Source organism: Pteropus vampyrus, unplaced genomic scaffold (genome assembly GCF_000151845.1).
Source record: "Pteropus vampyrus isolate Shadow unplaced genomic scaffold, Pvam_2.0 Scaffold147, whole genome shotgun sequence".
Lineage (NCBI taxonomy): Eukaryota > Metazoa > Chordata > Mammalia > Chiroptera > Pteropodidae > Pteropus > Pteropus vampyrus.
Window position 1 is genome coordinate 829417 of NW_011888928.1, and position 15718 is coordinate 845134.

Sequence of the window (15718 nt, forward strand, 5' to 3'; positions counted from 1 at the left end):
TTGTCCTTGTTCTAAAAAGTTGGTATTGCATTTAACTTTTTCATGATGGGACAGTTGGGAATTGAGAATCCAAAAAACGAGTGGATTATATGTGGAATGATCTTCTTCCCTCTCTTCTTCCTGTTTACCCAGATAAGGGCGGTGTACACCTCATTGAGAATCCTGCTGGCATGTGACAATGGAGGGCTCTCAAGCTCCTTCCTTTCTTTGGGGCCTGAGGTGGGACTGTGTCAAGGATGAACATGGATGCGGAGCCAAGATTCCCAGGAGCGAAGAGCCTCTTCGTCTGGTGCTCTTGTTGTGGTCCACGGCTGTCAGTTCTCAGAAGTTACGAGAACCAGGGGCCACCTACACTTACAGTCCATCTACATACCAAGAAGTGGGCTTGTGGGCAATGCTGGCCTCGATGTGAAAGGTGGAGGAGTGGGCATCACTGTTTGACAACCTCAGTGTTGCCCAGGATGTCTTTCGATGATGCCCCAGCTGCCCGCTTCACCACTTTTGGATGCCGCTGTATTTGAGAGCTTTCTCCAGAAGGCAGTTGGAGCCAGACACATTCAGAGAGACACGTGAGCCTCGCCAGCAAACTTCCCATGCAGCTCGGGAATGGTCTTGCCCAGAGCCTTGGCAATGCCACTAAATACAGGCATGATGCTCTGGATAGCCAAATGGCCATTGTGCCACAGCTCGCCAACAGGGGTAAAGAGAATATGAACAGTGGCCACAAGTCCCTCCATGATGCCAAAGTGTTACAGACCCCGGCAGTGGGTGTGGGGTGTCAAATATGATGTCAATCTAGGGGGAGCAGTCATACTGCTCATGGTCACCCCATAACAAACACGGGCCATCAGTACAACAGGCAGATAACCTTTTGACTTCACTCTTCAGGTAGCTCCAAGCATCTTCGGGGTGGTGAAGATACCATATTCAGCAGCAGCAGCAGCAGCAGCAGCAGCAGCAGCTCCTTTGATATTTGTGGGATCTGGTGCCTGGTAGATGGAAACGGACTTCCCACTGATCACAGATTCCTGTTCTTAACCTCGTTCTTAACCTGAACTTGCCAAGGCGAACGAGGCTAAGGTCAATGAAGGAGTCATTAATAGTGACTCACATCCATATTGCCAGTGACCTGACTCAACATAGACAAATCCATTTACTCCAAGGCTCACCGTGTGTCTCCGGGGATGAGGCTGGCACATAAAATGGGGCAGGTAGTTCTCAAGTGGAGAGGGGCAAAGAGCCTCCTCTGCTTACTTCTCGATTTAAAACTCTAAGCCTCCTCTTCCTCCCCAGCCTCCCATGGGTTAAGGGAGAAGGATTAGTTAAATGGATGGCCAGAGCCTCTGGGGTGAACTCACCTGGGTTACACTAGGTGAGCAAAAGTAGTCAGGGTCCCTGCCCTCGTGGACCCTCCCATTTAGGGAAGATGGATGGCAAACACATAATGACGTAGATAAGTACTTAGTTATAATTATAACGAGGTGCAAGGAAGAAAGAGAACAGTGTCGAGCAGCGCACCTGGAACCTTAACGTGCACAGGACCGGCCTGGGGACCTCATTAAGAGGCAGACTTCAAGTCTGCAGGTCGAGGAAGCTGCTAGGTGCTGCTGACGTGGCAGGACCGGAAACCACGCTTTGAGTAACGAGAGTTTAGACCAGAGGCTAGTAATGAACTGCAAATTACTAAAAAGTATCACAATTCTGGGTTCATAAAAATAAATCTCTATTCCTGAAGTCACAAACTCAAATGCATATCAGGTCCAAGAAGGTAATACAAATGGGCAAAGTAAAGACCAAATTTTAGTAAGAGGAAACTAACGCTGGGGTCTGTATGTGTAAGTGCACACTCATGTGTGAGTGTGTGTGTGTTTGTGATTCTGTGAAGCAACTTGCCCAGGGACACACCCACTTTGTTGATTCATTCATGCATTCAACAAATGTTTATTATGCACCTGCTGTGTGGGCTAGATCTGTAACCCAAATCTCATAGTTTTTTACTTAATATTCCTTCCAAAGAAAGCATGTGGGCAGAAGGGTCAGACCCAAATTCAAATCCTGACTCTGCTGCACTAGGATTGTGTGACCTCATGCCCACCGCTTCCTCACTCTTAGCCTCATTTTCCACATCTGCAAAATGGGGCAGTATCTCATACCTGCAGGGCTGCCACAAGGGTCACAGAGGCAGCTACCTGCCAAATGGTAACTGCTTAACACACAGGAGCTATTATCAGCTTTCCATTCTCCTGGGGCCCTTGCTTAAGCCACTTAAATCCAGGAGTCCAATTTTAGTGTTCACACTTTTTTTTTTACTTCTCACTGGGAGGATTAAGAAGCTCATAATTCTGAAAGCAGCAACTGCTATTATGTTGTCTAACTGGACCCCAGGGGCCGCTTCTAACTGATCCTCATGAGATGAGACAATTTCTAGTGAGATATCTGGAGGGAGGTTTTTGCTGTGGAAGGTGCATGTCTATAAACTGAATCAGCTCATCTCTCGCATGTGGGTGGTGTAAATTGCTCCCAGACCAGGGACAGCGACAGCAGGGAGGAGCACTGTATTAGGAATCCGGAAGTGGGCACTCTGATTGACTCTCACTGAGTGACTGTGTGACAGCAAACGAGTCATTTGTCTATCATGGGCACGTTCCTGAGGACTGAAAAAAATGAGGTCAGTATATCCCTGAGTGTGAGGATTTGAGGGGGTATGTAAATACATACACTTTTATTTAAATTATCACAAATCTAGTTTAATGCATATTAGAATCATAATGAGACTATCAAAGTAATCTTTTATTTCTGGAACTGATTTTGTCATCCTTCTAAAATGAATTTACTGAAAGAGAGTTGTTTTAAAGGAAAATGAGTAAGCAAGTGACAGTATAGGTGGTATGAACAGACGGCAGAAAGTAGCCCTAGAATGTGTGACATTTGTGAGACATTGCCACAGGGGGAAAGTCCTTTATCTGTGGAGGGCATTGGATAGTAATACTCAGTGCCTTTTTCATAAAGATGGGATTGGTGATTTCCTAAACACTATACCGATTCTGTCCCATGCAGGCAGAAGTTGTTTTAGGTGCCAAGTCCCCCCAAGGAAGCCCTTGAGAAAGGCTTAGAGGTGGGAAAGGTAAAGGTGATCCATGGTTCCTTAGGTGAGAACCCTGGCAAGGCTCCTGGCAGCTCAGCCTAACAGCCCCAGGCTGGAATTGGTGAGAATGAAACTCAAAATTAGACCTTGTCAGGCCCAGGGCAGAGCTGGTGCAAGAAATCTGAGAGAACGTGACAGCCCAGCTTGTTCCAAGGGGCCATGGTTTCGCCTTTCTGAAGAAACACTTAATGAGATTATAGCCTTGGCTTTTGCATAATGTATCTGCATTAAAAAAAAAAAACAAACCGTTTCTCTATTCAGCTTTGCTTTCTTAGTTCTGTAACTCCCCCACCCGCTTCCAGAAGATAGGGTATAATTCAAACCCAATTTTCTCTTAAATAGTGATGAACAATAACTAATATTTCTCTAGTGGTTCCTACAAGTCAGGCACTATGCTAAAAGACTGCGTAGGTCTTATCTCTTTTATTCCCTGTAACAACCCAATGAACAAGTTATTTTCTGTACTTTACAGATCTGGAATATGGGGCAGGAAGAAGTAAAGGAAACTTTACAAAGGATTCAAAGCCAATACCAACCTGAAGTTATTTGTGATTCCTCAAGATCTGTATTCATCTACCCACCCATCTATCAACCTATCCATTCCCCTGCCCATCCATCCAACTGCCCATCCATCCACCTATCCATCCATTCATCCATCCATCTCCCATCCATCCATCCATCCACCCACCCACCCATCCATCTTCCACTCATTCTCCCATCCACCCTCCTCCTATCCATCCATTAGTCCATCCCACCCATTCTCCCATCCATAAATAATTTTTAAGAATCTACCATGAACTAGGCACTGAGCTGTGTGCTAATTAGGAACAAAAATTTAAATAGACATATAGGAATAAAAAAATCGTCTTTGTCCTGGAAGAATTCAGTGTCTACAGTAACGGTTCTCAATCTTGGATGCCCAATACACTCATCTGGAGAGTTTTTAAAAAAATCCCCATTGCCTGGGTCACACTTCTGACCAATTAGACTCTCTGGGGTGACAAATTAGCATTAAAAAAAATTTTTTTAACTTCCCAGAAGATTCCAATGTGTAACCAGCTCAGAAATCTGGTTATAGGAGTGTGGTCCCTAGACCAGCAGCATCAGCATACCTGGGACTTTTAGAAATGTAAATTATTGGGGCCCCTGGCCAAACCTTTATAGCATCAAAAGTGCTAGTGGTAGAGCTCTGTCCTCTGTGTACCAGTGAAACTTCCAAGGTAGATTTGATGCACAAGAGAATTTGAGACCCACCGAGCTAGCACCTTGCTACTCAGAGTGGCTGGTGGGCCAGAACTCTCAGCATCACCTGGGAGCTTCTTAGAAATGCAGATTCTCAGCCTGGATCAGAACCTACAATTTAACAAGGTCCCCAGGTTATTCTATGCATACTAAAAAGGGAGATATGCACAGCTAACTTCTGCTGAGTTTTCTAAGCATCGAGTACTTTGCAAAGCCTTTAACATAACCACCCTCAAGCCTTTCTAACCACCGGCCCATATGCAGGTCATTCTATCACGTTCCTGTTTTGTTTTTCACAGAAATTACCCCCACCTGAAATCCCTATTTATTTAAAAATTCAATACCTTGCCCTTTCACTAGAACATAAACTCTATAAGAGGGAACTTGTCCATCTCGGTCACTGTTATATTCCCAGATCCTACACCAGGGCCTGGCCCACAGCAGGCATTTGAGGACAATTTACTGAACAAACGCATACAGTGAACATATTATTGTCATTATCCAGACAGGAGACTGAGGCTCAGAGATGAGTAGGAATTTGCCCAGGTTCACACGATGAGCTGAGGACAGGGCTGGGATAGACACATCCCCTGGCTGAGCCCATCCGCCTCTTACATGACAGGCACATGAAACAATTTGTTGACCACGCGACTGGAGAAACGAAGGAATGAAAAGAGAAACTAGCAAGTCTCTCTGCAGAGAGGCTTGGGAGGCTTCATAGGAAGGCAGAGGCGACGATGGGTAAAGCAGAGTCTGTAAGGCAGAAAGGAAGGGGAAGGGGACCGTACGAGGCTGCAGCCCACCTCTCGGCATCCTCCCTGAAACAGTGCACTTGTTCAGATAGCAGCTCGCATGACAATGCCCCTGGCAGCACTGCTTGTAAGAGCAAAAAACTTAGGAATAACCGCAGTGTTCATCTGCAGGGGAGTACCTAAATGAACTGGGGCGGGTCACTCTTGGTATACTATGAAGTTTTTTTTTTTTCTTTTTTTAAGAGGTAGATGATTACTTAATGTATCTCGAGTGGACAAAGAAAATTCTAGAAAAAATATATAGTATGATAACTTTGTGTTTCTCATTTTTTCCGGCAAAACAATATTTCTACAGTAAATATAGTTATAGAAACATATAGAAATTATATAAATACACATTTATAGACATGCAATCACATAGAGAAAGGCCTTAAATCACACGCACCAAATATGATAACAGTGGTTACCTCTGGGGACGGGAGGAAAAGACTTAAGACTGGGTGTGGCAAGGGGAAGTTTGGCCCAACAGTTCAAGCTTTTACAAGGATCGTGTATCTGTGTATTACCTGCTGACTGGGAATTGAGGACAGGAAGGGCTGCTGGGCAGAGGGTGCAGCTGGGAGGCGTGAGAGCACACGGGCTTCCCCCCGGGCCGCGCTCGTCCAAACAGTCAGTCCTACAGTCTCACGGTCTCGCGGAGCGCTTTGTCTTTCTGCATCCATTCATTCGACAAGCACTTTTAAGCACCTGCTATGTATCATACTTCATTCTCAGCAGAGGGGATACAGAGGCAACTAAAGGGGGCAAGGTCTGCCCTCCGAGAACTCACATTCTCGGGGAGAGAGACTGGGAACGAGAAACAAACAACTTCTGATGGAAAGTAGGAATATGAAGAAAACAAAACAGGACATGGAACAGCGTGGCTGAGTGTTCTGTGGGCTGTCCCCTCAAAAGTGGCCCAGAGTCTGACCCGTTCTCACGACTCCACTGCTACCACTCCATCCAAGCCACCGTCACCGTTCACTGGGTTATTGTGATGCCTTCCTCTCTGGTCTCTGGGCTCCTATTCTGTCCCCACTCCTTGCCCGTTCTCACATGCAGCCTGAGAATCCTGTCAATATATAAATCAGATCAGCCCTCATCTGCTCCAAATCCTCTTGTGGCTCCCACCTCACTCAGGGTAGAAGCCAAAGTCCTAATGGCTCGCAAAGCCCCGCATGCTCTGTGCCTGGTCATCTCTCCGACCTCATCTCCCCCATCGCTCCCCTGTTCATTGGTCTTCAGCCACGCAGGCCTCCTTCTTGCTCCCCAAGTGCTCTGGGAACACTCTGCCTCAGGGCCTTTGTGCTTGCTGCTTCCTCTGCTCATCAGGCTCTTCTTCCATGTCACCATGGAGTGCCCTCCTCATTTCCGTCAGCCTTTACTCAAGTGTTACCTGCCCAGCGACATCTCTCCTGGCCACCCTAATGAAAACCGCAACCCACATCCCTGCATTTCGTACCCTTCCCTGATTTTTTTTCGTAGCATCACCATTCAACATGCAATACATTTTGCCGATTTATTATTATTGTCAGCCCCCTGCTCTGTACCCTAGGAGAACAGGGGTTCTGTGTTGTCTTCCTAGTGCTTAGAACCATGCTGGACATCTGGCTGAAAAACGTCTGTTGAATGAGGGAGAAAACGAACAGTTACTTTCGATGAGAAAGGTCTCTCTGATGAGAACTGCAGGATGAGGGGATGGTCCCGCAGGATGAGGGGATGGTCCCGCAGGGACGGGGGAGACTGGTCCAGGCAGAGGGCGCAGCAAGTGTAAAGGCTCTGAGGGTAGAATCGTGCTCGTGAGTTACAGCAAAGGAAACAGGCCCGGGGCCAGGCCCAGTGAACAGAGGGAATGGAAGATGACATGCGTGAGAAGCTGCCGGGGACAGATAAGTAGAGCCTGAGGGCCAGGGGGAAGGAATGTAGATCTTATTCTGTACTTTCTTAAACATTAAATCCGCTCCAAGTTTAACTCATTTCATTCGCACATCAACTCTTTGAGGCTGGTGGAAAACTCATTCTCATTTAACAGATGAGGCAAACGAACGCCAAAGAGGTTAGGCCATCAGCCCAGGGTCCCACCACTGGTAAGAGGCAGAGCCGGAATGCTCGTGTTGCTGGGGGGCTTCGTAGGTCCCTGTGCCTGCACAGGCCCCGTGAGTGTAGGCTCTGTGGCTTGTGCCTCCCTGAGGTCCTCCTCTATGACAGAAGAAAGGGCCCAAAGGAAGGAGACCAGGGGGCCAGGCAGGAAGAGCAGCTGGTCTAGCACTTGAGGCCACGGCTAGGGTGGAATGTCCCCCACAGATTCCCAGTGCTCACTCCCATGTCAAGAGAAGAAAAGTGTGTGTGTGTAACCTGACCCCTCCGGCCCTGCCTACTTGGAACTTGAGAGCCACCTCTCTTTGCCCCATCACTGCCACTCCAAAGCCTTTGCCTTGGCAGGCAGCTCCCTCCAGGGCGGTGGAGAGGGCACCGACAGCTCCAAGGCACAATGAGGAGAGAGATGGTGTGTTTGCGGGTGCCACTACTGTGGGGGGTGGACATCTGGGGTCTGGAGACTCAAGAGCTTGGCAGAAAGCGATCACTGAGTTTAGAAGTGGGGACTCTGGAGCCAGAGTGCCTGAGTTTTATTCCTGGCCCTGTCACTGGTTGTGCGACTTTAAGCTGGTTACTTAACTCCCCCATCCCTCAACTTCCACACCTATAAAATGGGCTCACAGCTTAAAAGGGGTATAATAATTACATGAAAAACAGTACAATGCACTGATCGGGAGAACAGACTTTGGAGTCAGACTATCCAGGTTCAAATTTTAGCTGTCACTTTACTGTGCCATCTCAATCAAGCTACTTAACCTCTCTGTGCCTCAGCGTCCTCATCTGTAAAATGAAGTTAATAACAGTATCCCTTCTTAGAGTTGTGGGGATCGAATGAGTTAATACATTAATGCCTGGCACATTGCAAATGTCAAGTGTTCGCTCTAATGGTGATGGAAGCGGAGGAGAATTAATCCAGATTTGCATTGTCCTGAACAGCACCTGGCACAAAGTATGTGCTCATAAAAATTCAAGACAAAAGGCCGGGACTCATCTAAGGGACAGCTGCCCCCTAGCTCCCACTAGTGGCAGCCAGGCAGAAATGCGGGCCCAGTGTTTCTAAAGCACTCAGCATTTCAAGAGAAACTGGAAATCCAGATTTTTATCTGAGCTGTCCCCATTCTCACAAGTTCACCTTTATTTAAAAACATGGTGTAAACCAAACAAAGGCATACCTGAGGGTCAGACTTGGCTGTGAGCTGCCTGTTTGCAACTGTGGTTTTGAATTCACTGTGGTTATCTGATTCAGAGGAGAATGACAGTGGAATAATAAGTTTAACTATTGTACTATGCCCTCAAGGGTGCCAGGCACTTTACATAACTTCACCTTATTTAGACTTTGCAATAAGCACCCTGTGAAGTGGGTCATGATTACGCCCCATTTGACAGGTGAGAAAGTTGAGGCCTAGAGTTCACTGATTTGCCCAAGATCATCGGGATGGCTGACAGTGGAGCTGGGAATCAGACTTGAATCTTCCTCGCTCGGTGGTCTTTGCCTCTTCTTACCTCTCCTGGTCTGAAATGAAGGTGGTCTTAAAGTGACTCGTGCCTCTATCAGAAAGAAAAGGTGACTGGCTTTGAGCAAGACTCAAGAAATTTTTTCAAATTCTCAGAAAGCCAAGGGTGGTTTACACGGATGCTTCAAAGAGCCAGGAAGAATGAGGGTGTGTTCTCTACCACGCGGTTTGGGCATGAGAGCCCAGCCTCTCTTGGTGGCACTTGAAGCAGGCTTGTTCCAGCTTCGTTACCAGCATGTAAAGAAAATGTCATTGTCTTGGTGACATCAATAATTACTTCCAGAAGCCCGGAGTTACTTAAAAGCAAATTACTTGTAATGTTACATTTGACTAGACACACATCTCTTTGGTTTTCCGTGACAGTCGTATAGCATTCGTGCCCCATGAGCTGGTATCAAACACAGACCATGAAGGAGAGACAGCGGGTCAGACCAGAACACCAGCAGCAAATCCCGAAGCTGGTCTAATAAAGGGTTAAAGCCCAATGGTTAAACATAATAGCTTAATGCCTTTTGTTAACTCCAGCTCTGCCAGGAAGGCTGACAGATCCCAAACAAGCAGACAATAGCTGGAATTGTTCTAGTGAAAACTAGTCTGGCTGCATCATTTGCCAATAATTTTTAAAACAGCTTAACTCTCCTCTGCTTCCTTGACTTCAACCTGACCTGAAAGCAAAAGGCAGACGAGTTCTTGTCTCAGCGTCAAATCCCTGTAAACAAGGCGCCTGCTTGGATGCCGAGATGGCAGGAGAGCGCTGAGGTACGGCACTCACAGCTCACGACCATGACCCTGCGGGACATACCCTGGGCCCTGCCTGGAACACACCCGAAACTGACTGTCATCTGTGGAGGTGTCAGCAGTTCTTGCTTGGAACTGGAAACCGAGACAGGAAGTTCAGAACACGAACGAACGAACACACTTTCACCTTGAATGACTAGACAAAATCGTCAGCAGCGTATGCCAAAGTTTTGGTCCAGAGGCAACAATTTAAATGGCGGGAGGAGAAATTGTCATAACGACAGTACTTTCGAAAGGATGCTTGTCTAAGGCTGTTGTCAGTCCCTTACTATATCCGCAGGGTGAGGGGAGACCACCACCAGTCCAGCAAAACTCGCGCCAGGAGGCCTACCTTCTATGTCACTCAGAGTCCAGACATCGGCGTCAGCACGGTTAAGCTTCAGTTTACCCGGACAAGCGCTGTTTACTGTAAGGCTGGGTGAGATCACTAGTTCTAGCATTTCCTTGTACCTGGAAGAAAACAAAGGGAAATGTAATTTATTCATTAATTATGCATGCTTACTAATGATTCCTATTTCTTTTCCTAAGAGTATAAATATTAAAGCTGATTACCTAAACCCAGTCGTCTTATAAATTTTACATAATAAAAATTCACTAAACTTTTCATCAAAGGGAAATGAGGAATTAAAATGAAGTACTTGGTCCCCTCTGGAGAATACGCCCACTTGATTAAAACTTTCCCCTCCTTCCTACTGTATTTTGCCATTAGAAAAATTATATTTTGGTCTCTTAAATGTCATCTGAAGGAGCGGGGTGAGCCAGGGAGACTTCCCAGTAGAGGGAGGGAGTAACAGGTAGAGAGGGAGAGCTGGTATTTGGGCATGGGAAGGAGTTGGAGCTGACTGCAGTTGAGAGTGAAAAACAGACATGGTGTTACAGGGCATTACTTATCCAGATGGGGAAAGGCTCGAAAGGCATCACTGATATTTAAGCCCCTCTGCGCAGCAAAACCGCAGCCCATGACTGCGGCTCCTCCCCAGAAAGAAAACACTAGCTTCCGAATTACGATTTTGATAAAATGTTGTGGAGGGGGGAGGGAAAAACAAGGACAAGTCTCTTGGGTCATTTTCATTTTTTACTCAAAACTTTTTCAACTCTTGCATTATGTCAGTACGTACTTGTTATAAATTCTTACCCACTGTGGTTAGGAAATGCACATAATACCATACGTGGCAGTTCGTAAAGCACTAAACTAAAACCAGCAACGTGTGACACTGATTCGAGCTATCCTCAGAGAAAGGCTAAGTTTATTGACTGCCACACCAATATCCAAGGTCGGGATCCGTTATTATTGTGCTAATAAAGCGCAGTATACCAATTGATGGCAAAGTGGTTACAAATGCAGATTCCACCGTGAAAAGGTTGTGGATTCAACTTCCAGTGTCACCACGCACTACCTTGGGGAAGTTACCAGCCTGCTCTAAGTCAAAAGTGTTCTCATTTGGACGATGGGGATTATCAAAGTACCTCCCTGACAAGGTCATGGTGAAGATGAAAAGAGATAATGCATGAAAAGACAGTACGTAGTAGGCAGCAACTTTATGCGCATTCACTACCATAGGAATGAATAAATATAGGCAGTATGCTCTTGTAATGGAATATAATACAGCAGTGAAAAAGATGGAATTGGAACTCCACATAGCACAGTGAACAGACTGCCAAACAAAGTACTGAGCAAAGAGGCAGAAAATCACCCAAGGTGTCATACCATTTCTATGAAGTGCAAAATACACAAATCGATATTTATATTGTTCAGGATAGAGATGCATGCAATAAAAAGATATAGCATGTATAGGAAGGATAAACGCCAATTGCAGGAGAATGGCTAGTTACGGGAACAGTAAGGATACACGACTGGGGAAGGGCTACCCTGGGGGCTTCGACTGTGTTTGTAACATTTTAGTTCAGGGTCTGACAGAAACTATGACCCGTCCAAATCCAGCCTGTCACCTGTTTTTGTGCGAGCTGTGAGCTAAGAATGGCTTTCACATTTTTAAACGGTTGAAAAAAAATCAAAATAAGGATAATGTTTCATGACATGTGAAAACTATGTAAAATTCAAATTTCAGTGTCCTTAAGTAAAGTTTTCTTTGAACGCAGGCCTGCTCATTGGTTTACTGTATTGTCCATGGCTACTTTCACTCTGCAACTTCTGAGTAATTGTGACAGAGGCCCACAAAGCTGAAAATATTTACTATCTGGCAGAAAAAGTTTGCCAATCCAGTTTTAATTTGTAAGCAGGATGGTAGGCACATTACTGTTATATGGTTACTATGTATCCTGTGTTCCTGAAACACATGATTTTTTAAAAAGAAAGAAATCACTTATCCCAGGATTTACACATAGGAAGTGCTTTGTATATACTTTTTAATCTGATGAGAGAATTCCATACAAATTGGCTTCTACTGTTTATACCTTTCTATTAGCTGATCACGTTTAGTTCCTAAATGTTCCCATGTAAACATGTGTCCTATGTGCCTGTTTTCTTGTTCTCCAAATGCCACAGGCACTCCAGAAGAGAGGCTGTGGCATTTTGTTATTTTAATATAACAAAACATATTATATGGAACTCAGCAAATAGCAGACACTGAACCTGTTGTCTGATGGTAGATGCCAGAAATCTGCATTTTATCCCAACACTTTCTCTTCATCTTTTTGGATATATGCAAATAACTCAAGGTTAAAAAACAAACAATGATGTAAAAAAATAAACAATGATGTAAAAAATAGCATTGATCTCAAAATATCCAGATACTAGGTGTTATGGGTATCAGAGGCAGCAAATTGTTAGCTAAATGACCAAATCCAGTTAAAAACAAAATGAATTGTCTTTTTCCTCTTTGGAGTTTAAAAATACTTGAAGTCATTGCCAATATTTTTAAATGAAGCAATTTCACATAAAAATCCAGATTTTTGGCTTCTCTTGAAATTAGAAGGCTACTGTCACATTCCTGCATGACAACAATTAGCTGGAGCTGAGTAGTGGCAGACCAATTTGGTCAAGGCGTGTGGGCTCCAGTTTGCCACAGTCCCCACCTCTCCCAAGTGTCTTGCATTTGATTCTCTTTTTTCATTTATATTTCCTTCCGGTCCCTATAGGCCTTTGCATTTGAGACCCATGGCATACACATCATCAGAAAAGACTGATGAGGAAAGAAACAGCAATGTGACACTTCTGGCTTTAGTCACATAGCTTATTTATTTTACTGAGTGTTGCTGTCATCCTCAAGAGCTCTTAGCACATCCAAACAGCATTTGTTGACATTGCAGCCGAGAAGGAATGTGTGAGTTTTAACTCTGGTACACAGGATTGCCGTTACAGCTTTTGGTATATTTTCATCTTGCCTAAAATCCTTGAAGGCCAAGCAACATGGAAATCATCTATATTTCCCCCAAAGCGCCTGACACAGGATCTTGCCATCTGATCAACATCTGTTGGAGGATGGGAGAAAGGAAGGGATGAAGGAAGAGAGGAACTGGGAAGGAGGGAGGAGGGAGGAAATCTATAACTGAGCGATTAGCTTCTTTCAACAAGATTTTTAAAATCTCTTGTTTACCCTCATTATCTACCCCACCCTAGACAATGACTCTAATGTATTAAACACGTCTCCTTATAAATGACACTATGTTGTTTTATGTGTGATGTTTTAATTTACTTGAATAGTGTTGTACATGAGATCTCTTTTTGCTTCTTAAACTTTTTTTCTACTTCGCACTACGATTTTTTAAAATATATACACATTGCTGGATAGTTGTCTAGCTTGTGGCTAGAATTCAATACTGTGCAGCCACTTTACCATATTTATGCATCACTCCAGTGATGAACGTTTAGAAAGTCTTCATCTCTCAGCCACCATAAACAATGCTGCAATGAACATTTCCATTTAAATAAAACATACATATAATTTCTGTATATCTATATATGTGCATATAGATACATACATATATTCTTAAAATAAATATTTATATTTGAGGAAAATTTCTATCATTGGGTGGATGTGAGCTGAACTTGATCAAGTACTAATAGACTGTTCTTCACAATTCCAGTGCTAATACCAAGGCCCACCAGAAGTGCCTACGCGTTCTAGTTTCACAAATTCTTGCTAACACTTGGCATTGTCCAACTAAGTCTTGCCCAGCTGATGGATGGAAAACGATATTTCATAGTTGTTCACTATTATGGGGCATATGAGTTCCTGAGAATCGTCTATTCGTATCTTTTATCCTTGCCCATTTTTCTAATGGATTTTCTTTTTTTCTCTTCTTGTTAATTTATTGGAGTGCATTGTAAAGTTTAGGTATTAGCTCGTTGTTTGCTTTAGATGCTGTAAATTTTTCTTAATCTCTCATTTGTCTGTTTTCTTTGTTTATGGTGTCTTGTAGAACAAAAAAATTCTTATATGTTTGTCCAATATTTTTCTAAATGTAAAAATTCCTTCCCTAACCCTAGGATATTAAAGTTTGCCTACATTTTAAGCTATTGGCTTGAATTTTTGCCTTTCGTATTTCTCTTTAATAAATCTAAATTCTTCCATTTAATATGGTTTAAAGTTGCATTTTTCTCTAATATTGGAGAAAACGAAAATAAGCCATTTTTTTCCTAACATGTATTAAACTCTAACTGAATTTGCCTCCCAGCTATTGTTTGTATTTGTGGTTCGATCTCACTATCATAATAAAAAATAAAGGCTACAAAACATTAAGGCATCGGAGGACAAGGGCTTGAGGGCCCAAGATCCCAGAGATATGAGAAATGGACTGAGTTAAGTCTGATTTCTACCACTTTTCCTTGCAAGATATTTGCCATTTTATAAGCACAGAGGGGAAAAATAACAGCTTAGAGTTTTCCGGTCACATTGGGCTGGGGAGACAAAAACTGGAGTTTAGGGCTACTAAGGTAGGCAGGATCCAAGCAAAGATCCTAGAGATATGAGAACCACAATGAAGAGAGCTTAATATTGTTGACAGTCACTACTTTTGAGGTATATGCTGACACCTAAGCTGGGTGGAATGGGAGGCAGAGAAGCCAAGCAGAAAGCAGTAGCTAAGAAGGCAAGAAATGAAGGAGCGTTTTTGGCAATCTTCCAGTACTAGGGAGGCAAATACTGGAGTTTATGGCCCATCAAGGATGAGAGGCCTTAGTAAACACACACGGCTTTTAACTGAGGCCCCTGAAGAGTTACTTCTTGACTGAGAGCAAACCGAATAGATCCTGCCTTGAATCGTCTTAATCCCTTATTAGATCAAAGTGATTTGCCTCTACTATGACTATCTGCTAATAGAAAAGTAACTTTTCTTTTGGGGGAAGATGTCATCTTCCGGAGCCTCTATAAATTTTCTGATACGCAGTGTTCAGCATTTCATAAAAATTACCAGGCATTCAAGGAGACAAGACCAAAAGCAAAAACAAAAACCAACTCCATCTAAGAGTCGGATATTGGGATTATCAAACATGGCCTCTCCAACGACTTTGACGATATGGTCAAGAAAATAGATTCAAGGTATAGAATGCTAGTAGAGAACTAGGATATTTTTAAAAATTAATGGAAATTCTAAAATTGAAAATATAATAACTGAAATTCAGAATTCAATAGAGCAGTTGAACCACAGACTGAACAAAGCATAAGAAAAAATTAATGAAGATAAGTCAGTAGACAAATCTCAGAAAGAATGTTGGAAAATAGGTTTTTCAAAAAGCATAAAAACTGTATGGGACATAGAGAAAAGGCCTACCATATGTAATAGGGGCCACAGAAGGAAAGGAGAGAGAGAACAAGTCATAAATAATGTTAATGAGAAAGTGACAGAAAAATTTCCAAGACTGATGAAAGATATCAAGCAAATGGAATAAAAGAGTTCTGTGAACCAAAGAAGGGAAATACAGAGAAAATATATATAGAAAAAAAATACAGAGAAAAACACTCGTGGGTATATTTTTCATAGTCGAACTACACATCTATGAGAACATATTAATCTTAAAAGCAGCCTAGAGGGGGAATAAAAGACAAATTTTCTTTAAAGGAGTAATAGACTTCTCAGTGGAAATGATGACTATCAGAAAACAATGGAATTTCATCTGCCAATGTAGAATTTTACACCAGCAAAAAAAAAAAAAAAAAAAAAAAAAAAAA

The 15718-nt window shown here is 43.5% G+C and overlaps 1 protein-coding gene across 1 annotated transcript in view; it reads right to left on the minus strand.

The window, feature by feature from the left end:
- The window catches only part of EYA2 (EYA transcriptional coactivator and phosphatase 2), a 154508-nt gene extending 144481 nt beyond the window's left edge, over positions 1-10027 (minus strand). The window contains exon 1 of the mRNA XM_011369390.2: positions 9919-10027. Within this exon, the coding sequence (XP_011367692.1) occupies positions 9919-10027 (109 nt within the window). The remainder of the gene's footprint in view (positions 1-9918) is intronic.
- Positions 10028-15718: the final 5691 nt, after the last annotated feature.